The sequence below is a fragment of the Elephas maximus genome, chromosome 3 (assembly GCF_024166365.1).
Source record: "Elephas maximus indicus isolate mEleMax1 chromosome 3, mEleMax1 primary haplotype, whole genome shotgun sequence".
NCBI classification, from domain to species: Eukaryota; Metazoa; Chordata; class Mammalia; order Proboscidea; family Elephantidae; genus Elephas; species Elephas maximus.
Genome location: NC_064821.1, coordinates 210,266,427 through 210,284,874, shown reverse-complemented (window position 1 = coordinate 210,284,874; position 18,448 = coordinate 210,266,427). Strand labels below are relative to the sequence as shown.

At 43.2% G+C, this 18,448-nt stretch overlaps 1 protein-coding gene across 6 annotated transcripts in view; it reads left to right on the top strand.

Annotated features, from left to right (window-relative positions):
- The window catches only part of TAF5L (TATA-box binding protein associated factor 5 like), a 32,484-nt gene extending 17,977 nt beyond the window's left edge, over positions 1-14,507 (top strand). For all 6 annotated transcript variants that reach the window (XM_049881193.1, XM_049881197.1, XM_049881199.1 and 3 more), the window contains 2 exons: positions 6,157-6,881; positions 12,135-14,507. In XM_049881193.1, the coding sequence (XP_049737150.1) occupies positions 6,157-6,881; positions 12,135-12,932 (1,523 nt within the window). In that variant the 3' untranslated portion in view covers positions 12,933-14,507. The remainder of the gene's footprint in view (positions 1-6,156; positions 6,882-12,134) is intronic.
- Positions 14,508-18,448: the final 3,941 nt, after the last annotated feature.

Here is an 18,448-nt window from a genome sequence, read left to right as displayed (position 1 = left end):
AACCTGGTTTAGAAAGAAGTGCCTAGTCTCTTTCAGCCTTTCTCTTTCGTTCATTCAACCTATCTGTGTTAAATAAGCACTGACTGCGTGCCAGGCTCAGTATTACAATAGGGTGTGTCGATAGGTTCCCTAACCTCACAGAGCATAGTGTCTGATCAGGGAATTAGACAAAAAGCCAGCCACCAGATAGATAATTACAGTAGTGGTGTACTCGGAGTGCTCATGCCAGTGAAGTGGCTCCTGTCGGGAACATGACTTATTTCCATTACAAACAACGCTAGGAGAGACCCCAAAGGCATTATGTATTTTTATGCAAATAATGCACGCCTTCTGCGTTTGCTTGCCGGCTGCTCCCTCCTCACAGGAGACACCCTGACAAGCACACCATGCCAGTCCTCTTCCACATGTTGCTGTTAAAAAAGATGAGCATAGCGCGCTTACAAAAATACCTCAAGGAGACAGGATGTGGCCAGCAGGCTGATGCAGAAAGAAGGGGCGTGTTATTTGCATAAAACATGGTATATAGATTTTTGCTTATGTATTTTTAATTACAGAGGCATAGCTATAATAAAATAGACTCATTGAAATAATTCTGTTGTTATTAAAGTGCTATATATTTTTTGTAGTGCAGAATTAATACGTTTAGTTGACCACTAGTGTGATTTAAGAAGTCCTCGGGTGGCACGAATGGTTAAGCACTGGACTGCTAACCAAACGGCTGGCAGTTCAAGCCCACCGAGAGGCACCTCAGAAGTGTAGAGCCTGGCGGTCCGCTGTTGAAGGGTCGCAGCCTGGAACACCCTGTGGACTGCAGCTCTACTCTGCACTCACGGGGTCACCATGTGTCAGGATGACTCACCATCGAGCAACAACAGTGGAATTTATCCTAGTGCAAATTTTTCTGTTCAGATCCCTTTCCCATTTACCCTTTGGTGGGGTTTGATTTTTTTCTTAAACATTTGACAGGGCTCTTAGAATCACAGCCTTGAAAACCCTGTGCAGCACAGTCCTGTTCTGCACACTTGGGGTTGCCATGAGTTAGAATCAACTCAAAGGCAACTGGTTGGGGGGGCGGGGGTGGTGAGTGTGTAAACGCAGAATAGTTATTGATCCCTTTTATTTGAAGGTGCTTTTTTTTTTTCCTAATATGTGTTACCTTGTTCATTCCATTGCATGTTTTTCTTTGCCCAGAACCTTATATTTTCATGTATCGTAATCCATTAACATTTTCCTATGTGATTTCTTATTACTTGAAAACTGACACAGTTGTCTGTTATTTTTGTGTATAATTTGATTATTCAATTGGTCACGAATTACTTGGAGGGGAGTTAGTTATTCTTTTCCCTTAAGAAATGCTTTCCCTGGGATGTTTTTCTCTACCCTTGGGTCTCTGAGGAGCAGTCAGCCAGATCAAATGAACAAGTACTGCCTGAGCACAAAGATAAAGTAGAAGGTACAATCATTAATCTAATATGGAAGCTAATACTAACACAAAAAAGGTTAAAAGTTAAAGTTTTTATTTAAAATTTGCAATACAGTAGAAGTGTCTTCACTGACCAGTATGAGGCCAATTGGGAAATCATGTATATGTAGAAATTTGTGTTTGGAACTAAAAGAAGAAAGTAACTTAGACCGGGGCGGTCACAGAAGGTGTTACTGAATAGAAGGTTGGTTTTAAGCTAGCACTCGAAGGTTAGATTTCAGCAGACTGTGGAAAGGAGGGGTAAGAGTATTCTGTGAGTGGAAGGACATGAGTGAAAGGGCAGAGATGGCAACTCTGCAGGAACAATGGGGGAACCAGTTTTGTTTAGAATGGAGTTCTCAGGTTAGAGGTAAGACTAGACACACTGGCACTAGATTGTGGAGTGACCTGGCCATCAGGCCTAGAAGTATGAACCTTATCCTATCTGATGAGAGCAATCACTGACATGGATATCAGTCTGAAAGCAGTTTATGAAATGGTTTGTAAGAGGGATGGTTATGAGGCTGGTCAGTTAGTTAGAGTCTTCTGCACTACTTGAAAAATGAGTTGTTAGAGGGCCAGAACTTGATGGTGGTGTGGGAATGGAAAGCAATGTACTGATTCTGTAGTTATGTTATAAGTTAGAATCTCCAAGGCTCAGAAAGGAAGAGTTGAGGATGACTCAGATTTCGAGACTGGGACAATTAAGGTATATTAAACGGAAATAACAAGTCAGAAGGGTTTTGTTATTGAAATTGTGATGAAGACAGTCTCCTGTACTGCTTGCAGTAGGAAATATGGAATTTAACAGAAAGGTTCAGACTTGTGATAAAGACTTCTGCATCACCTACACGGAGGTGTAGACTTAAGAAATGATGAAATCTCAAAGGAAGAGAGTAAAGAAAGAGAGCATCTAAGGCTATGCCATCCTGTCTTTAGATTAGAGCTTCTGTGAGAGTCTCTGCTGTGGCTGCCAGCCCTTTTCTTCAGGAGGTACAGTGGGAAGAATGTAGACTTTGGGGTCAGACAGAAAAGAAGTTTGTGGATGTCCAGCACCCAGGCAGCACACACCTAATGTTAACTCTTTGAGTGGAAGGAGCATTTGAGGAATGAGCAGAGGAAGGGGAGCAAAAATGGGGGGACTTGAAAAATAGAGTGGGTCACGTGGTGTTTCAGAGGGAGGGACAGGGTATAGCAGTCACCGGGTCAAGTACTGCAGAAAGGTAGAGGGGAATGAGGGCTGGTAAGGTCAGCTTTGTTTTGTATCTTTTGCTGCTGATTGCTGAGAACTCCAGGAAAGACTCCACCTTTCGCTTGTCTGCTCCCAGTAGAGAGAGTGGACCGCAGAGGTGCTCACCACACCTCAGTGGATAGATGGATGGGAGGAAGGAAAGGTGCACTTTGCAGAGGATATGTTACTTCTCTAATTAGAAAAAAAATACACGAGTACACTTTCAGTGAAATATAAAGGGTGTGTCATGCTTATAAGGCAATGGGATAGGAAAATAGGAGGGAGGACTCCTGTGAGTCTCACCTTCTTCCACATATAGAATGTCAATCAGAATTCTGTGTTGTTCCTAGAATGCTGCTCTCTTCAGTCAAGAGAGAACAGATGAAGCAGTATTGAAACTGAGCTGAAGCGACACCGAATTTCAGTAATTTTTAAAGTAGTGCTTTCTTAGGCCTTGGTGCCCAGATTTTTTTCTAAACTTAAAAAATCCCTCTCATTTTGGAAAATAAACCTGACACTGAGATTTTAAAGAACTGAAAACATTCTCTTGTCCCAGTAGAGTAGGTTGGAAGTCTGATAGGTAAAGGTGAGTCTTTTTGTTTTCCATAATTGGTATTTTGGAAAAGAAATTTTCCAGAGGCCTTTTAAGGAATTTCAGCTGCCTTGTAATTTAAGTTTATCATTTAAATATGAGCAAGGGTAATGAGTAGGATGAGTATTTGAGTAGGGATGAGTTTATTCTAAAATGCTGTATTATGCTTATTACTTTGTTGTGATAAAGGGAAATAAGGTATTAAGCAAAGATAGTATGCTAGTATCATTTATCATCAAATTAGGCACGCAATATCATATAATGCAGTGTTCCTGAATCTCGAGCCCTGTGGATTCCTTTTAATGGAAAAAAAAAATGCTAGCAGAACATAAGTGCTGACTTAAAGCATTTTCTATTTATTTATGTAAATTAAAGCAGATATAAAATCTTTATTCTTATATTTCTGTATGAGACCTCAATCTGTTTACAAATAAAGTACAAACAAAATCATGAAAGCAATAAAATTCAAATAACAGCAATTTAGTGTAGTGGATGGCTTTTGCCACAACTAAACTGCTGCTCAGAACGGGAGTATAGATGGCACTGATGGCTGGCACGCGGGTTACTCTGAGTTCAGCTTGCCTGCAGTGTTCCTGGCCCTGAGTTGGAACCCACTCATGATTGCAGCAGCACTCGTGTTTGTGCCCTGTGGTGATTCTGTCCTCTGTCACTTTTCTGTATTCAAATGGCTACAGAGCCTTTGTTCCTGTAGCATGCCCTGACGTTACTTGGCCTTCGCCTGCCATGAGCCTTTGTTCCTGTAGCATGCCCTGACGTTACTTGGCCTTCGCCTGCCATGAGCCTTTGTTCCTGTAGCATGCCCTGACGTTACTTGGCCTTCGCCTGCCATGAGCCTTTGTTCCTGTAGCATGCCCTGACGTTACTTGGCCTTCGCCTGCCATGAGCCTTTGTTCCTGTAGCATGCCCTGACGTTACTTGGCCTTCGCCAGCCATGAGCCTTTGTTCCTGTAGCATGCCCTGACGTTACTTGACCTTCACCTGCCATGAGCCTTTGTTCCTGTAGCATGCCCTGACGTTACTTGGCCTTCGCCTGCCATGAGCCTTTGTTCCTGTAGCATGCCCTGACGTTACTTGGCCTTCGCCTGCCATGAGCCTTTGTTCCTGTAGCATGCCCTGACGTTACTTGGCCTTCGCCAGCCATGAGCCTTTGTTCCTGTAGCATGCCCTGACGTTACTTGGCCTTCGCCAGCCATGAGCCTTTGTTCCTGTAGCATGCCCTGACGTTACTTGGCCTTCGCCTGCCATGAGGCTTTGTTCCTGTAGCATGCCCTGACGTTACTTGGCCTTCGCCTGCCATGAGGCTTTGTTCCTGTAGCATGCCCTGACGTTACTTGGCCTTCGCCTGCCATGAGGCTTTGTTCCTGTAGCATGCCGTCATGTTACTTGGCCTTCACCTGCCATGAGCCTTTGTTCCTGTAGCATGCCCTGACGTTACTTGGCCTTCACCTGCCATGAGCCTTTTTTCCTGTAGCATGCCCTGACGTTACGTGGCCTTCACATGCCATGAGCCTTTTTTCCTGTAGCATGCCCTGACGTTACTTGGCCTTCACCTGCCATGAGCCTTTTTTCCTGTAGCGTGCCCTGACGTTACGTGGCCTTCACATGCCATGAGCCTTTGTTCCTGTAGCATGCCCTGACGTTACTTGGCCTTCACATGACATGAGCCTTTGATCTTCACGTGCCATGAGCCTTTGTTCCTGTAGCATGCTGTCATGTTACTTGGCCTTCACTTTCCATGAAAGTTCCTTAGGTGTGAAACATACCACTCGCTCTCCTTTTTCCGTTAGCCCTGGACAATCAAAACTGTACTTTTTTTTGAACATTCTTTGTCACATACTTTCGCGGTGTCAATGTCTCAAATTAGTAAATAGTCTTAAAGACAGGAAAGTGTCTTGTTTGTAAATTATCCCTGCAAAAGAGAAGTTTTAACCAACAAAATCAGAATGAGTACAGTGGCAGATATGGGTCAGTTGTGGATGAATGTTGTCACCTTCGTGTTAGACCGTCCGTTGACCTGTTGTCTTCCAGTCGATTCCAGCTCATAGCACCCCTGTAGGACAGAGCAGAACTGCACCCTAGGGTTTCCGAGGCTGTAAATCCCTATGGAAGCAGACTGCCATATCTTTCTCCTGTGGGATGGTTGGTGGGTTCAAACTACCTACCTTTCAGTTAGCAGCTGGACGTTTAACCACTGCGCCACCAGAGCTCCTTCTGGGTAGCCAGACATGCTAACCAACCCACTAAAATAAGTGCTTTGAGTTTACTTTAGATGATAGGTGTCAACAGTAATCGCAAAACACAAATTAGAGTGCAAAAATTGCAAGTCAGTACGTACTTGCCAAGTGGCTCATCCAGATAATTCAGAATATACTTGTGATCATTGTTGTTTAGATTATTATCAAGTTAAAATTTTCTTATGAAGAAATCACAGACCCCCAGGAATATACCTGAGGACTCCCAGGCACCTGAGTTCCCCAATTTGAGAAACACTAAGGTATTGGAAAAGATAGTAAACCCTGAAGACCTGGGTATAAGACATGGCTGTGCTACTGAACTGTTGTAAGAACTTAGGCAAGTCATTTAACCTCTCAATGCATCAAATTCCTGATTCGTGGCAGAATTCAAGCCCAAGTTTACTTGACTTCAGAGTCCATGCTCTGCCTTCTTCCGTGAAAAGGCTTGGACTTTGAAATTCTGAAAATCTGTATTGGACTCATATATTAATAGTCTCAAAAAATGCAGTCCTGCTGAGAACGTGTCACGTCCTGGTGGCCTCCTCATGAGGGGTTGCATTATCCGATGAGATTATACTAATTACAAAGCCGTCGGGTTTTTGTTTTTTCATTACAGATTCTGATTCCCAGCACAGCCACGAAGTGATGCCTCTCCTCTACCCTCTCTTTGTCTACCTCCATCTCAACCTGGTCCAGAACAGCCCGAAGAGCACAGTGGAAAGTTTCTACAGCCGCTTCCATGGAATGTTTTTACAGAACGCTAGCCAGAAGGATGTCATTGAGCAGCTACAGACCACTCAGACCACCCAGGACATCCTGTCTAACTTCAGACTTCGAGCATTCCTAGACAACAAGTACGTGGTCCGTCTCCAAGAAGACAGCTACAACTACCTTATCCGCTACCTCCAGAGCGACAACAACACTGCCCTGTGCAAAGTCCTCTCCTTACATATTCACCTTGATGTGCAGCCTGCCAAGAGAACAGACTACCAGCTCTATGGCAGCAGCAGCTCCTCACGTGGTGAGAGCAGCGGCTTAGAGCCCAGTGACATGCCCACCCCTGTTCTGCAGAATGAGGCCGCCCTGGGGGTCTTGCAGGAAAGCATTCGGCGAGTCAAGGATGGGCCTCCCTCACTTACTACCATCTGTTTCTATGCCTTCTATAACACAGAGCAGCTGCTGAACACTGCAGAAATTTCCCCAGATAGCAAGCTGCTTGCCGCCGGCTTTGACAACTCCTGTGTAAAACTTTGGAGTTTACGATCCAAGAAGTTAAAGTCAGAACCCCACCAAGTAGACGTGTCCCGCATCCACTTGGCTTGTGATGTTCTCGAGGAGGAGGTATGAGGATCATTTTTCCTTCCCTATGCCTGCCTTACTGACTTGCTTAGAACAGAGAATGGACTTCATCATTTCCCTCGTTGTATCACTAAAACCAACTAATGCCATGTAACCCGTAGCCATTGAATTCCTGCTAATGCGTAACCTTGGAAGAGGTAGAAACTGTTTTCAAAAACATTAACTTAATATTGTGAATGGATGGTCGCAGCTGATAAGCACTGGAAATGTGGGTAACATCACTAAGCCTAGTTAAAGACCTTTAGCTACTGCAGACTTTAATAGAGATTTACAGTAACTATACTTGTATATACACTGCACAGTGGTGCAGCTGTTAATATTAGAAGTAGGATTACTGGGTCAGGGGGTCTGTGTGTTTTAAGTTGTGATTAATATTGTGCCTTTCCCCACAGAAAGTGGTTGTGCCATTTTACAGTCTCAGCAAGAGCATGTGAGGTCTCTGCCCCTCAGCAACACTGGGTGTTACCATCTTTCGGAGGTACATCCTCTGCCTCCGTGTACCCCAGGGTGTTTCCAGACCCCATTTTGAAAAGCACCCAGGAAGTATGGTTGAAATGTAATCTGTCGTCAGGTCTGGTTTTGTCTGTTTGGGGATGGTTATTGAGAAGGGCAGGCCCAGTAGCCTGTGTTTCACGTCACGGGGAACCTCTGCCTTAGAAAGCACCTAGGCAAAGGGAGAGAGGGCTTAGACTCCACAGTCACCTTTCCTGAAGTTGCCCAGCAAAGCTGTGGACCACAATATGTTTGTCATGTCACCACGGAGGTTCCAGTACGTGCTTCAGGTGATTTTGGGTGGAAAATTCTTTACACAGGGTTGAAAAAATAAGGAGTAAAGCAATCACTCTAGTTAATTATAGTTGCTGTTGAGGCTGTCAGGAACACTAGGTGCACTAAATTCAGCCCTTTGTCTCCTGTTGCTGTTTTCTGAGGGGCCTTTGATTCTTGCAACTGAGACAGTATCATTAGAGGAGCTTGTTACAAGGAAGAGACAATCTAGAGCCCCATGTACAAACTCTGATTTGTAGAATTTTATGGTACCTTCCAAAATAGTTTTCATTGCACTTTTATTTGAATTACCACACTTCTCTTTTCCTCAGAGCTCCTTCTAACTGTTTAGGGATACTTTACATATAATGAGGGATACTGCCCTAATTTACTTTCAATTTTTTGTAAATGCAAGAAAGAAGAGATTATTCCTACTGACCTTATTAGCTTTGAGATACAGAGTTTGGGGATTATTCTAGGCATTGAAATTAATATAAAGAAAGATGGCAATATGGTATGTTAGAAAGAACATTAAACTGAAAACTATTTTAAGATTTTAGCCTGGCCACCTCTGAAAACTAGCTCTGTCCTCTGAAGGCTTCTAGGCGCTGGCAGCAGTGTATTTAAAGATCTACAAGTAAAGAATAACATGAGGAATTGCAAGAACTGAAAGAAATTAAATATCAGCTGGACCTGGGAGGGAAGAAAACTGGAAGCAAACACGTGGTTGCTGGTTATGTGAGAGATTTTGGTAACCTGAAGGAGTCGGAATCGACTGGACGGCTCTGGGTTTGGGAAGGAGGATAGTGGCAGCTGAAAAGGAAACAAGTAGAGGGACTAAAGGGTGGTTTAGAAGGTAAAATGCGAAGAACGCAGTTCCTGGATCAGTGTAGAGGACAAGGGAAGAGTTAAGGATGACATCCATGTCTGCGGACTGAACAGCTGGGTGACTGGTGGGAGATGAAGTGGGATCGTCCCCTGAGGTAGGGAACAAAGGCAGTCACAGGCACAGGTTTGGGTTGAACTGGCTTGGTTTTAAGTATTTTCTAGCTTACTCATCTTTATCCAGATTGAGAATAATGTAGATTTCTAGCCTCTGCTTTTTCTGGAACAGACTTTTCTTTTACTTTTTTTTTTTTTTTTTAGAACTAAAGTCAAGATCCTTTTTTTTTGGTTGTCGAGGGGCTTCCTGTTTAGGATTTCTATACCCTCCATCCTCTCATTTTGTCTTAGCAGTTTGGGGAAATTTTCTTTTTAGTTTCTGGCAAAAGAGCATTTTGGGGAGAAGCAAAGGTATAAATTAGTTCTGGTGGTTGGTTTTTAATGTTTTTACAATGAGAATTTGGGCTTTTCTTTATTCTTTGTAGAATTCATAGTTAAAATGGAGACTCTTAGACCAGGGTGACGAACTCACGTGCCTGTAGAAGCCAAGCAGGTAAAAGTAAATGGTAAAACCATCTGGGTTAAAGAGATGGTAAACCAAACCTGCGCCGTCGAGTCGATCACGACTCATAGCAACGCTATAGGACAGAGTAGAACTGCCCCCATAGGGTTTCCGAGGAGCAGCTGGTGGATTCAAACTGACAACCTTTTGGTTAGCAGCACAACTCTTAGCCACTGTGCCACCAGGGCCCCTTACACCACCCAGGGACTCCAAATCGGCTGCTCTCCAGTGGATTCTGACTTACGGAGGCCCCCTGTGTCACATATATTCAGTTTATGTAATGTCTGCTGAGTTTTCTCCCAAATCTGATAATGTTTAAGTTTGAAAAGTCTCCAATGTTATCAGCAATATTCAGTTTTATAGTTTGTATTATAAAACTGTCGTTTAGATCAGTGCTGTCCAATGGGAATATAATGCAAACTGCATATGTAATTTAAAATTTTCTAGTAGCCACATTAAAAGTAAAAAGGAACAGGCAAAATTAATTTTAATGATCTATTTTATTCAACCCAATATGGCCAGTATTATTATTTCAACATGTAAGCATATTTAAACCTGTTAATTTCGAAAAGCAGCCTGGGTGACACAAGCGGTTTGCAGTCAGCTGTTAACCTAAAGGTTGGCGGTGCAGACTCACCAGTGCTGTTGTGGAAGAAAAGCCTGGCAATCTGCTACGTAAAGATTACAGCCAAGAACTCCCTGTGGAGCAGTTTTCCTCTGTAGCACTTGGGGTCGTCCGAGCCGGGGGCCAACTCTGCAGTAGTTAATGACAGCCCAGCCCGTCTTAGAGATCTGGTGTGCAGTTTACTTCCAGCACAGGGCACCTCGCACTTGCCAGTGGCCCCCTGCTCTGCTATCGCTGTTCTGGCTCAGGCTGCTGTTGTCTCCCACAGAGACAGAGTCACTGCTTGCTTCCAAGCTTTAACCCACTCCCAAGTCTGGCCATATTTAATTTCTTCATTTCTACTTCACAGCTAGTTGCCAAAAAAAAAAAAACCCTTGCCATCTAGTGAATTCTGACTCATAGCAGCCCTATTTCAAACCCCCAAAAGTAGCCGTGCTCTAGGAAAGACTGGAGCGTGAGATGAGATACTGGGAACACTCCAGGAGCTGCCATCCTCCATAACAAGGCTGAGATTTTTAGGGACCCCGGTCTAGAGCAGGAGTCAGCAGACTGACCCGCCAGAAGTATAGAAGACAGTATTTAAAGATGTATTAGAATGTCTGTTTTATTTATTTTCCTATCTTTTAAATTTTTGATTTTTGGTTTTTTTTTATAATTGTGTAATGTATATGATTTATTATTACATGTGTATACAAATTTCAGATTCTTACCTGGGAAGGATGCTCATTTACATGAGCTGCCCAGTCACAAACGCAGAGAGCTCTGGGGTGTTAAATGCCGTTAGCTGAGAGCAGGGAGAGCATCTGTGTGCATGGGCGCATGTGGAGAAGCTGGTCGTTCAGGGTGTCAGCCCTCCTGCACTAAGGCCCTTGTGGGACTGGAGTAAGCGACCCATGAAAACATGGCTCAGTTATTTTAAGCCGTGGTCCTGGCAAAAGGCCAATAGTGATGGCCAGCAGGAAAAGTTCTGGTTTCGCCATTTCTCAGTCAGTAGAGTCAGCCAGACAATTTCTCACAGGACTGGGACAGTCATCCAGGTCCCTGGAAGACACACCTGAAAGTCTAGTGCCTCTTCTTTCCAACCCTTCCAAGTACCTCTGAGTACCCAAGTTTAGGTCCACTTGCTAACTGTGTAACTTCCTGTTCCGGGTGAAGAGCACGTGAACCTCAGAGATAATAAAATGACCTTTACTTCATAGTTGACTCTCAAAGGACTTTTACCTAATTCATCCCAGGTCCTTGTTTGCTCCCACAATTCCTATATAAACTTTCTGGTGTAGACCAATGAGGTGTCCTTGAAATCTTGAAGTGTTGCCATGACCTCTTTGGGAAGGAAAGTGACTGATGTTCTTACAGAACTCAGTAGGACCCGAAGCTCCGAAATGGATGTGGATTTTTAATGCTGAGTGTCTAGATATTTTGAATATTATTGGACATTAATGTTTATTTTCTTTTAGCTTTTTATCAAATATGTACACATTACAGGCATTCATTTAATTTTTAATGTAGTGGTTTTCAAATGGACATTAAAAGGGTGCCCTTGTCCTATATAAGAACCTAAAGCTCACAGCGATGTTTATTTCTAAGCCAACAAAGCCTGTTGGTTCAGTAATCTTCATCTGTACTTCTTTTTGGACACCAGCAGTGTATGGCGTTAACAGGGGTATGTGTTTAATTTATTAAAAACTGCACCTTTCTAGCTTCCTGTTAATTCTGAAGTGTGCAGGTTGTATTTTGGCTAAGCTCATGTAACAAGTCCTGCCTTACTGTCTGAGTGACACCACTTCTGCCTCACGTGTTGCTGTCTTCCTGGTTAACCCCAGTCATGGCAGCGATGACCTTGTCAGGATTGTTTTAAATGCAGTGGAAACAAGGGAGCCGTATGGCTTACAAAGCTGCTAGAACTTCAGATGAAGACATGCCTGTAGAATAAAAGAATCTAAGAAGGCAACATGAATTCTAAACTAAACCTTTTCAAATGACGTATACCAGAATTAACAAAGAAAGTTACCAGAGGCCACCTTTTAATCAGCTTTTGAAATATGTATCACTCACAGCCTGAGAGTAAGGTCCACAGTCGTTGCTCTCGAATGACAGCCCTGCATCTCTGTGCCTTGTCATCTGATACAGCTTTGGCTGCTAGACGAATTTAGAGAATGCAATTTGTAAGTTCCAAAAGACTTTGCATTTGTTTCGACTATGAGTTGTTTTCCTGGGGTCACGCTTCACCTGAAGGGCAAGGCCACTGTCACTTGCCAGGTAGATGCTAGTTTCCCAAGCTGCCCCTCTTCCCTCTACCCGCCCTCCCCCCCACCCCCCCATTTTCCTTGTCAGACCACTAAATTTCTTTTTCTCATGTGTTTCCTCCTCCACCCTCACCCTCACCCCAATGTTCTTCTAGGATGATGAGGATGACAGCGCAGGTGCGGAAATGAAGATACTGAGAGGACATTGTGGGCCTGTGTACAGAGCAAGGTTCCTGTCAGACAGCTCAGGGTTGCTCTCTTGTTCTGAAGACATGTCCATTAGATACTGGGACCTCGGAAGTTTCACCAACACTGTGTTATACCAAGGGCATGCCTACCCTGTGTGGGACCTAGACATCAGCCCCTACAGTCTGTACTTCGCCAGTGGCTCCTACGATCGCACTGCAAGGCTGTGGTCATTTGACCGGACTTACCCACTGAGAATATATGCAGGGCACCTGGCAGACGTTGACTGTGTCAGATTCCACCCTAATTCTAACTACTTAGCTACCGGCTCAACCGACAAGACCGTCCGACTGTGGAGTGCTCAGCAGGGGAACTCCGTGAGGCTCTTCACGGGCCACCGAGGGCCTGTGCTTTCTCTTGCATTTTCTCCCAACGGTAAGTACCTGGCATCCGCTGGCGAGGACCAGAGGTTGAAGCTGTGGGACTTGGCGTCTGGAACCCTTTATAAAGAGTTGAGAGGCCACACGGACAACATCACTAGCCTTACATTCAGCCCGGACAGCAGCCTGATTGCCTCGGGCTCCATGGACAACTCTGTACGCGTTTGGGACATCAGGAACACTTACTGCAGTGCTCCTGCTGACGGCTCCTCCAGTGAACTCGTGGGCGTGTACACCGGGCAGATGAGTAATGTGCTGAGTGTACAGTTTATGGCCTGTAACCTTCTTTTAGTGACGGGGATTACACAAGAAAATCAGGAACATTAATTTTTAATTTTTGTGTTAATGGATTGGGGCAGTGGTGGAAGGCCTCAGGATTGCAAGTCTTACTACAGACTGAGATTAAATCACTGACTGACTGTGAAGACACTTCCTGCTCTTCCCTTCTCCTGCTGGTGGACATCCTCAGTGTCCACAGCTTCATTCCGCCCCGCCCCCGCCATGTCGAAGGACTGAGGTGGGGGAGCTAGGCGGTGATGAGTGCCGGTGAGAGCAAGAACTAAGATGCTGCTGAGGTCACGAAGGCCCACTGTGACCTTGTGTGAGTGTCTTAGTGTCTCTGCCTCACCTCTCCTGTCTGCAGACTGAGATAACACTTACCTCACCGGGGTGCAGGATTTGGTGAGAGGATGACTGCAGAGCGCGTCCGGGATAGTAGTGCTGCAGATGTTATCGGCCACTCTGGTTGAGGGGAAATCCTTGTTGGTTTAGGAATGCCGTGGGGGGAATGAGGAAGGGGAGGCAGATAATCCTGGTGAAAAGTCTTTCCTTTTCCCTAATTACAGAGAAACAGGATTTATTATTGCTATTGTAATTGTAATAATTATTGTTATTATGGAGAAGAGGCTATCTAGCACTGGCAGAGGGTACCTTCTCTGCTTTTATCTTTCAGGTTTGACTCCTGGCACTGGCTGTGATACGTGGAATTTCGAGGTTCAGGGAAATTAGAGAATTTGATAGCACAGTGTATTGGGAGAAAGGGAGAATTTCTGGGTGACAGATTGATCACTCTGCTGACTTGTTTCTAGAAGCAGGTGGGTGGATTTGATGGGGAGAGCTGTGGAATCTCGCAGTGACAGTGGGACAGAAAGATTGTTTTCATGGCTGCACTTCTGTTAGTAATTATCTCCCCTGGAAAGAGTGACTGTGGTAAAGAAATGAAAATAAATTTAAATTTTAAGTCCCAAGATAGAAAATACTGAATTTCAGATGACTGCTTCTTCTGAGGCGTGGCTCTTCCACACCTCTTTGCCCTGAGAGCACCCTGCTCCCACCTCCTGCACTGCAGTACCGTAACGAACACTTTGTGAAGCAAATCGTGAGAACGCGCACGCCTATGAAACTGCTCTGAGCATAGAGCACGCCTAATTTGTGGAAAAAGGATTAAATATTTCTGTTTTCTGAAAAGAGTTATTTTGTATTTTGTTTTCTATTAAAATGTATTTAGTTTCCAAAAAACAAAAAACAAAAAAGTGTTGGCATCTTTTGTAAACTCCAAGCAGAGGAGAGTATTTGGTTTGCCCTGGAGTAGCATGCATCTCCTCTGTCTTCAGAAGACCAGCCAGTTGTGTAGGTAGGCCAGCCCAAAGAAGCTGTGTTTTTGTCTGTTCTTCTCTTCTGTTTGGCTTGCTTTGAATTGTGGTTCCCCTTGGCATTCATTTGCATTTTTGATAGATTTAATACTGTTTGTACACCCAAGATTGCCAGTTGCTGACCGAAGACATTATACATCTTACTGCCTAGAGTTCTTTGGGAAGGCTGTACTCCCAGCTGCCGTTAGAGACTCATTATAAAATCTCTAAGGGTGGCAAGAACTGTTAATTAATTAGCACAAACTATTTACCAGAAAATTTAAGATAAGTATTTGTTCAAAGATTAAATGACACCAAACTTAAAATACTTTATTCTGGGTAGATTCAAAAATTAGAGTTAGAGATCATGCTTACTGGAATTAGGTTGTCATTCAAATTAATTAATTTTGGTAGAAAAATATTAGGAGCTATATTTCCCTGGCCCATGCAATGTGATTTCTACACTTAAATCCTCATATATACTTAAAAAAAAAAAAAATAGTACAAACTGGAAGATTGAATTTTATTCTAAAAAAAAAAAATTTTTTTTTTCACTTGCTTCCAAGCGTAATTTCCTGGCAAGGACTCCAAGAATTATCAGAAAATTAAGAATTTTACTTGAGCCTAAGATGGTAATTAATTGGAAATGTTTATTATTCATAAAAATACATATATCTGAGACATCATACAAAGGATCCTTTTGTAACTTAGCAAGACAGCGTCACCTCCCACATGTTCTGCAGGTAAAGCCAGGGAATTAAATGTGTCCTCATCTATAAGAATTGAACTCATAAGTTGGCTTTTATGTTGCATTATTAGAAACAATGAAATTCCTAAATTGGGCTGAATCACTCTCAAAGGGAAAGTATCACTAACTTAGGATGATTGCAAAGGTTTTTGTTTGCTTGTTTTGTTTTTTAATTCAGAATTTCCTTGATTAAAGACAAAAATGTATTAGTTTAGTGAGTCTTCACGTTACCAATCATGTCCTTGTTTTGTGATTTCAGTTCACGTTCTTAATGACCAGCATGTTTACCTTTTTTTTCTTTTGTGAACTAATCTTAATGTGGGGTAATTTAACTTTTTATACAATGCCCTTCATAACTTCCCCCAAATTCTTAGAAGTATTAAGGGGAATCTGTTCATGTGTTGATGTACACATGGGTGTGTAAACACAGTTACACTCGTCACATGTTCCCTGACATTATTTCATTTTATCCTTGGAGCAATCCTGTGAGGTGGACCAAACCAGAATGAAACCTGTTGCCATCAAGTCAATTCTGACTCATAGCAACTCTAGAGGACGGAGCAGAACTGTCCCATAGGGTTTCCAAAGAAGCAGAACTGCCCCATAGGGTTTCCAAGGAGCACGTGATGGATTTGAATTGCTGACCTTTTGGTTAGCAGCCGTGGCTCTTAACCACAATGCCACCAGTGTTTCCAAAAGTCAGGATGTGTTGGCCAGGCCAACTGCTTGGAAGGCAGCTGTGCTCACCACTCTACCACCAACACCAACGTGAGGTGGACAGGTCTGGTGAATGTTAGCATTTTATAGATGAAATACCTGAAGTCCAGAAATCTGTTATTTATTCACACCCAACATGAAATATTCACATGTCTTAAGTGTGTTATATAGATTCGGTATCCTCAGCTTCTCGCTGGAAGGTATAGCCCTATAGGTAGAAACACTTTTTTAATGATCTTCCAAAAAGGAACTATGAATTACTTTATTTAACAAACGTGTGTTGTTCTTACTATGTGCCAGAAACTGCTCCAAAGGCTTAATGAAAATTAACTTATTTAAATCCCTTAACAATCCTATGAGGTAAGTGCCACTATTATCCCCATTTTACAGATGAGGAAATTGAGGCACTGATGGATTAAGTCACTTGCTAAAGCTCACACAGCTGGTAAATTGGTGAAGCCAGGATTTGAACCTGGGCAGTCTGGTTCCAGAGTTCATCCTCTTAACCATGCTCCGCTGTCGGCCTTGATTCCCTCAGTATCAGACACAGAGTGAGCTGAGGTTACTAGTAACTGTTCTAGCAATAGCTGCAAGATTCATGCTTCCCTTTGCCAAGTAAGTCAGAAGCAACAAGCAGGATCAGAACCTGGCAGTAAGAACAAACCTAAACAATATGTGGCCAAAAGAAACACGAGAATATTCAGTAGTTTTAGACCACAATGAAAAATCTCTGCAGTGTTAGCCTACCACGACACACAGCCATGGGAAGGGTCATTGTTATAAGGTGGACAAGTGTTGAAGAGACTGACAGGCTTGGAAAATCTCATTTTAATTTAGTGGAAGAGAGAAAATCAGGATAAAGGAAAGTGAGTAATAGAGAACAATTTAAAGTTTGTATCCAAGATCCTTCTAAAGGTACCATGTTTACTAGATTTTCATTTGTTTTATCCATATGTTAAAAATGCCTTGGTTGTATAAAAAAATCTATTGAATATGTAGGTTTCTCATTTTGCTATTGCCCAGAATGGTATTTAAGTATATGGAGTAAAAGATTATACTTCAAATTGTCTTTCAGCTGCATGTTTTAGAAAAGTGTTCCTCATACCTACACTAAAATGCATATTGCTGACACCTACGTAGCAGCCAAGTGACTCAAACCGCCTTGTAGTAAACAGAAAATCCCGTTATAGACTCTCAGTAAGGCAAACGTCCCTTGGTAGTTTAACTCATTGAAGGACAACTTAGTTACTTACCTACGATTGACTGAGATCCCTAAGTGTTTGTATATTACGTGAGTACCTACTATGAGCAGACTTTATGTTAATGGGAATATAGTGATAAGGAAAACAGATACAGTCCCTGGCTTGAGTCTATAGCCTAGAGAGGAAGAAAGATATTAATACCACATATAAATAATACCATAAATATAATAAGTGCTATGTACTAATGTACTAAGTGCTATGGAAGAATACACTAGGGGATCTAATTTAGGTTTAAGCACTCAAGGAAGACCTCTCTGAGGAGATGACAAGTAAGATGTCAATTGGATTACATCGCTTCCCTGTTCTAAACCTTCAACGTTCCACTTAGAGTAAAAGCCAAACTCCCGGCCGTGCTGAAGTCCTGCCGACTGTCGCACCTCATGTCAAGCTGCTTTGCTCCCTGCACGTGTTGCCTCAACCCCGCTGGTCTTAGCACCACCTTCTTTCCCATTTAGACGTCTGGACTTTTTTTTTTTAGTTGTATTTTAGATGAAGATTTACAGAGCAAATTAGTTTCTCATTGAACAATACATGTATTGTTTTATGACATTGGTTACCACCCACAGGACTTGTCAGCACTCTGTACTTCTCGACCTTGGGTTCCCCATTACCAGCTTTCCTGTCCTCTCCTGCCTTCTCATCCTTGCCCCAGGGCTAGTATGCCCCTTTAGACTTGTTTTTTAGGCCGGCCTAATCTTTGGCTGCAGAGTGAACCTCGGGAAGTGACTTCAGTACTGAGTTAAAAGGGAGTCCGGAGCCATGGGCTGTTGTTTTCTGAACTCTGCCTGGCTGCTCTTGTTGTTAGCTGCCATGATGACCCCATGCACAACAAAATAAAATGCTTCCCAGTCTGCACCATCCCCATGATGGGTTTCAGATCAAATCTTTGTGATCCACAGGTTTTCATTGGCTGATTTTTGGAAGTAGAATGCCAGGCCTTTCTTCCTAGTCTGTCTTAGTCTGGAAGCTCCACTGAAACCTGTTCAGCATCAGAGCAACACGCAAGCCTCCACTGACAGACAGGTGGTAGCTGTACATTAGGTGCACTGGCCAGGAATCAAACCCAAGTCTCCTGCATGGAAGGCTATCACTGAACCACCAATGTCCTCATAACTCGTATTTATCCTTCAGGCCTCTGCTTAATCGTTCACTGGCTGCTACATGGAACATGGATGGGGGATGTGAACATGAAAGCCAAGAGGCCAGTTAAGAGATCAATGCAGTAACCCATGGGAGAGGTGAGGGTGGTGGTGACTAGGGTGGCCATAGTGGGAATGGAGAGTAGATAGTTCCAACTGGTATTTTAAAGGTTGACCTGGCTGAACTTTGTGTTGGATTGGATAGGAGAGAAGAAGAAGAGAGGAGGGGCATGAATGGCCCACATATTTCTGGCATGAGCAACTTGGTGCAGAGGGTTGCCATTTATTGTGTTGGAAATATTGGAAAAAGAAGAAGTTTGGGGAAAAGATCAATAGTTTAACTGTG